This window comes from Nestor notabilis, unplaced genomic scaffold (genome assembly GCF_000696875.1).
Source record: "Nestor notabilis isolate BGI_N333 unplaced genomic scaffold, ASM69687v1 scaffold25296, whole genome shotgun sequence".
NCBI lineage: Eukaryota > Metazoa > Chordata > Aves > Psittaciformes > Psittacidae > Nestor > Nestor notabilis.
Genome location: NW_009934609.1, coordinates 24,701 through 31,109, shown reverse-complemented (window position 1 = coordinate 31,109; position 6,409 = coordinate 24,701). Strand labels below are relative to the sequence as shown.

Sequence of the window (6,409 nt, the reverse complement as noted above, 5' to 3'; positions counted from 1 at the left end):
AAGTAGCTGTGTTAAGCTGTGATCATACTGCTTCAGGGCAGATACAATATTCAAGCATGAGCTTTGGAGTGAGGATCACTGCATTAAGTAACAAGAGATTTTAATGGATGCCTTGAAGGCTCTAAAGCCAGAAAAAGGTAAAAGATATACCATTTCAGTGTACATGTCCAACACAACCTGATGCCTTTCCCATTTCAAAACAGAAGATGTTACTAAGTTGTCTGGTTTAAGAGCATCAGTTCATGAAAGAGTAGGAACATGGTGTACTATCCTGCTGCTTTTCCTAATAAACACAGAAAAAACACAGGGGTAAAAACCGTTACATCTGTTCATGAACATAATCGCTCTGTTTTCTGTTCCAGCTCATCCTTGCCACGTGGGAAGGAGGCTACAACTTGCAGTGCCAGAACCTTCACAGTGCAGGGGAGGCCGACATCCGGGTAAGACAAAGCCCCCAGTACCCACAGCAGTGCCGCCCTCCATGTCACTGGTGCAACACACTGCTGTGTTCACAGCAGTTACCAGGATGTAATTGGAAACACCTTTAACATGAGGGTTTTAATCAGGTTGCCTTACAGCTAGAAGTGGTGTCATCTTTTCTATTCAATACAGGTGCATCCTCGCAGTGAAAGGCATGAGAGGAAGTGTTTTGAAAAGCCATATGCCAAGATTTGTGATCAAAACACAGAATATGGATCATTTGAAAACTCAGAACAAAAATCAATCATTTAAAACATAACACTTTTTGGGCTGTAGCTGGGAATGGTTTTAAGCCCAACTCAACTCTGGAAAACTGCAGACATTGCTCTGGTTTCAACCCTTATTTCTTCATCGCAGCAATTCCATGTATTAGCTCTCTGTCATTCCCCATGTCAAGCTTACTTTCCAGATAATGGTATAGTTCAAGAGCAGAAAGATGATTAACTTACAGAATTTCCCCTAACCCTCAAAATTTATCTGTATCATGGCAAAGAAAAGGTTAGTTAAATACCTTTTGCCATCAACAAGGTATTTTCCCCCTTTTTGTTTTTACTGTCTTTAACTGTCCTAGGACATATCCTGAGCTCTGATAAAGCGTCTCAACTGTAGAGGATATATTCCATTGTATTGAGTGTCAAATTTGGATTATTTAAGCGGCAGCAGCTGCCAGCAAAATCTATTCTGTGCCAAGAAAGTGTAAATGATAGCACCCTTAAGACAAATTAAAATCAAAACCCAAAACCCTGAACATAAACCCCACACAACTATCTTTGAAGAAAAAAATAGAACAATTAGAAAACCCTTCCTCAAAGCTTGTGTTTTTAAAATTAATTTAGCTATATATTTATACAATCACATCAAAAAAGTCATGTTTTTTCTAAACAGCCCCATTCAAAAGGGGAATAAAATCAAAGCCAGAGCTTGTGCTCCTCCTTCAGCAAGATATTAATGCCTTTTGGGAAGTTGCATGCCTAGGGACTGATGATATGCAGCAATATTTAAGACCTTTTATGAATAGGTGTTGATCTCCTGCTCCTTTTTTCTTGCTTGTACAGGTAGCCAAGGTGCTGTGGTGGTATTACTTTTCCAAAGTAATTGAATTCACAGACACTATCTTCTTTGTACTGAGAAAGAAAAGCAGCCAGATCACCTTCCTTCATGTGTATCACCATGCCACTATGTTTAACATTTGGTGGTGTGTTCTGAACTGGATACCTTGTGGGCAAAGTAAGTCTCTGTTTGCTTCATCACCTGGGGTGTAAGTCACCTGCTGCTGGAGAGGAATCACATCACCATGCAAAGCAAGTGCATCACTGTGCTATATGATAGCACCTTTAAGGTTCATAGCCTTTCAGAACTGCTGAACACCTGCAGACAGCAGTAAAATTAGAAGCATGGTTAAAAGTTCAGGCCAAAAATATCTGAGTATTAGGCTGTAGATTTTTCACTGAGCTGACACCACCTCTCACATTTACTTCTCTTCAAACCACTTTTAGGCAGGAGTAGTATGCAAGAGTGATCACATACAAGACCTACTCCAAAAGCAGATGTAGGAGGAAGTCATGACCCTAGTAAAGTCAGCATCAATCATGATGAAAGAATTCTTACAGGTTTGACTCCTGTATGGTATCACTCTGATTATGCTTTAGCAAGATACTTTACTACTTACACAATCACTAATCAAAATACCTGTTTGAGCTTGTTTGGTTTTAAATAAGAATACATCTCATTCAAGAAGTAGAACTACTGGACAACCAGAACTGACTGATACGGTCTTATATTTCATACTGAAATAGCTGAAGTAGCAGCATCCTTTGCCTTATTATATTTTGGGTTCAGTAGACTTCGCAACAGTAATCTCCAAATGACTTGACATTTTCCTTAATGCATTTTTATAGGTTTCTTTGGACCCACTTTGAATAGCTTTATCCATGTGCTTATGTATTCTTATTACGGACTGTCAGTCATCCCCTCTATGCGCAAGTATCTCTGGTGGAAGAAATACCTCACTCAGGCACAATTGGTATGTATCTGTTTGACTCTCATTTTCAAGTACCAGAAATCCTTCAGAACACCAGAAAAGGCAAAATGAATGATAAATATTGTCGTTTTCAGAATTTAGCCAGTTAGAATTCAAATATAGCAAAGCTATCCTACAGAATAAGTGCCCCAGCATAACTTAATAAGGGAAATAATGCTTAGAAATACTTTCTACAATAGAGTAGAAGGTCTGTAGTCCATAGAATTCTTGCATAGAAAATGGACATCACTTAATCATGGCAAATGGACTGATTAAAAAGTTATAAAAATCATCAACAGAGCCATCTCCAAGACAGACCCACTGCTGGCCAAAGCTGAGCCCATCACAGCAAAGCTGGGGGCACTTCTGTGATATCATATTTAATAAAGGGTAAAAAATGTTGCACAGAGTCTGAGAGAGAGGAGTGAGGAAATGTGAGAAACAACCCTGCAGACACTCAGGTCAGAGCAGATGGAGGTATGGAGGACCCCAAACAGAAACAGGTTCCAGGCAGAAGCTGCAACCTGTAGAGAAGAGCCCCTACAAGAACAGACTTTCTGGCAGAACTTGTGGCCAGTGGGGAACTCACACCGGAGCAGTCCATTCCTGAAGAACTGTACTCATGGAAAGGATCCACACTGAAGCAGTTCTTCATGGACTACAGCCAGTGGGAAGGACTCACGAAGAAGTTCATGCAGGACTGAATCCCATGGGAGAGACCCCAGGCTGGAGCAGGGGAAAAGCGTGAGGAGGAAGGAGCAGCAGAGCCAAAGCAATACTGACTGACTGCAACCCGCATTCCCCATCTTCCTTCACCACTTGGGGGAAGGAAGTAGAAGAGCCAGAAGTGAAGTTGAGCCTGGGAAGAAACAGGGACTTAGGGGAAGGTGGTTTTAATTTTATTTCTCACTATCTTCCATTATTAATTGGCAAAAAATTAATCTTTCTGAAGTCAATTCTATTTTGCTTATGACTGTTATTGGGAAGTTTTACCAATTACCCTCCCTGCCCTTATCTCAACACACAAGTTTCATCATCTTGTTTTCTCCACCTACTCTACTAAGGAGAGGAAGTGGCAGCCAACTAGCGTTAATCTGCCACACGATGGAACAACTACAGAATGCAAAGTTATGTAAGATAAGAAGTTGTCTGTCTTCTAGAAGTCTACTCCAGCAGTTGCTGTACCCAGAAAGCTGAGCCACATCAAAAGCTCCGATCAACAAAATATAAGGCCTGATGTGAAATAAAGTTCGTTGCACTTTTTTATCTTGGGGGCTACTCATACTACATGGGAGTTCAGATGTTTGCAGTGAGCTTGAACACACCTGTGTAGAAATGCGTATAGCAAATGCCTCTTCACTGAGCTGAGACCATCTTTGCTGTTGAAAAAAGTTGTCCTGTTTGAAATGCACCTCAGCACACTGGATTGAGGGCATGCACAGCTGGCTGGGGAGAATCAGATGCACCTGCATGGGCTGCAGTTCACAGTCCTAAATACAGACAGCCTGTTGCAATTCCTTTTCTCTCTCATTCTTGCTTCATTTGTCCCCATCTTTGTCCCCAACTGCATTAATGCAAGATTTCTCCTCGGACATGGGATTTCCATTTTCTGTTCAGACTTCTAAAGCTATTGTCTGGAGTCTTTCAAGTTTTCTTAAGTTTCTGCCCAGTAACAGAGACAACGCTGTAGCTGGCATGACATGGTCTAGAGGATAGAACAACCCCTCTTGAAAAGAAAGAGCTTTTATTTTGCCAAGTAGTTCTATAAGCTTATATTTTTAGAAATCTGACCCCTTAGGTTTTTTTAATTCCATAAGAGGGCCATTTTAACTTAACCCTCAGAATAGATTCACAGGTTCAGAAAGCTGAAATTTTCAAGAGTATTCAAACTTGAAAAGAGAAGAATCAGATAGCATTATTATATCTCATTTAGGTAGCACTGACACTTTCTCAGCAGATACTAGTGCATGATCTTTCCTCCCCAGATCCAATTTCTGCTCACTATTGTGCACACACTCAGTGCAGCTGTGAAGCCATGTGGATTCCCGTTCGGCTGTCTCATGTTCCAGTCCTCCTATATGGCCACACTGGTAGTTCTCTTCATAAACTTCTACATCAAGGTAAGCAGTCTTCTAAGATCTCTCTGACAATGGGGGGCGGGAGGGGAGGGGAAAGAGAGCTTTTGCTTAGCAGTCTTGATCAGCTCACATATAGAATGAACCTCAGTACTTAAAATACATTTGTATTAAAATACACATCCGTTCAGAATGATAGCTACAATAACATCTGCAAAATAGTCATTCAGTAACAATGACCTTCCTGTTGCAGTTCAGTTCTTCTGCACTTGTACAGCAAGTCAGGTACCACATTCAGGACTTAGTAGGTCTGAACTTGCTCTGTTGGGCACCTTTTTGACTCTTCCTCCTTCCTTCCCTGGGGAAAAAAAAAAGAAACAACAGCTCTGTCTTTGTTTTGTTTACTTCAACCTTTTTTAGCAGGGAATGCCCCAGGCTGCCTGCATAGATAGATCTTTTAGTGAAAAGGACTTAAAATCTCTTTTGGCACTAGAAAGTGTTACAGTAATACTAGTAAGGTAATATCACCTACAGCAGTGCAAACAATACAGTTCACTTAGCGCAGTTTGAAGCAAATATATACATCTGCATCAAGAAACAACAGACAGCTCCATTTTGTAGTTAACCATAAGTAGATTTTGTGGGGGACTAAATAAACCCAAGTATTAACTTTGGATTTTGCTTTTACAGACATACCAGAAAGCACCTTCAAGAACAGCTGCAAAGGAAACCCCTGTCACAACAGAAATCAAGAACGGTTTCCACAAGGACTACTTTGCTGCTGCCAATGGATTCCTGGACAATAAGAAAGCACAATAAGTATGGTTTTTCTTGTGCTTTTTTTTCCTAAAGAAAAAAAAAAGGAAAGAAAAAAAAAAAAAAGACTGAATTACAAGCTTTAGCTTAAAACCTGTTTGATTACATTTATCAGTTCTTTGTACCAGACACTTATTAATGTACCACTATTTAGGTTTTAACAAACTTGTTCTGTCAAGGATCACCATTGGAACAAAGAAGGCCAAGATCTTTCTCCTGTGAAAAAGAAAACCTTTGTGATCTCTAATGCTGACACAAAAACGCCTTATTAAACACTTGATGGATAAATCCATCAATGCCTTCAAAAGGTTAGGACTCTGTTCAGACTAATGCAGTGAGCACTTTCTATGTATGTGAAAGGTCTTGAGGCAGTCCACCCAAGACATTCAGCTAAACTGCAGCTGTAGTCATGAAAAGGAGGAAGGGGGGGTAGGAGAAACACCGGGAATCATAACTTTTCCATCACCAAACCCACTTTGCTTCTTCCCAGCTGTTCCCCAAAGCTTCCACAGACACCAGCAAGATGTGGCCATCCGCTTGGTCATATGGAAGCTCTGGGGAAGGGCATGCACTGTGCTCACTTGCTTTACGTATGTGCAACCTGGCTCAGATGCCACAAAGGGTGGCAGGAGCACACTGTTTCGGGGGGGCGGAATGGTAGCACATGGGACTACCCAGTATGGTATTTAGAATACATGGTATCACATCATGATACGTGTTTTTGAGCAAAACAAGTCACTTCGGATGTGCTAGATCAATAGGAGTTCCAAGTAAATGGATTTTGAAAGAAATAGGAGCTCAGCAATTTACTGAAGATAAATCCTTTGAGTGTAAACATGCACAAAGTTAATCCTCTACAAATACTGTAATTTGAAGCAAACAGACATGCCATTAATAGACTTGAAGCAGAAAATCTTTAAGGTCAATTCAGCAATAAGCAAAGCACATTGTATAGGAGTTTCTGTGCTAGGTGGGCCTTACTCAGACCAGTCTCTGACTGGAGAAACAGATGGGACTG

The 6,409-nt window shown here is 40.7% G+C and overlaps 1 protein-coding gene across 1 annotated transcript; it reads left to right on the top strand.

The window, feature by feature from the left end:
* Nucleotides 1-362: 362 nt before the first annotated feature.
* ELOVL2 (ELOVL fatty acid elongase 2) lies at nt 363-5,433 on the top strand (the record flags this gene model as incomplete). Its single annotated transcript, XM_010017437.1, has 5 exons — nt 363-440; nt 1,536-1,707; nt 2,379-2,503; nt 4,486-4,620; nt 5,266-5,433. Coding segments are annotated over 5 exons (639 nt in total), but the record flags the coding sequence as incomplete, so codon positions are not given.
* Nucleotides 5,434-6,409: the final 976 nt, after the last annotated feature.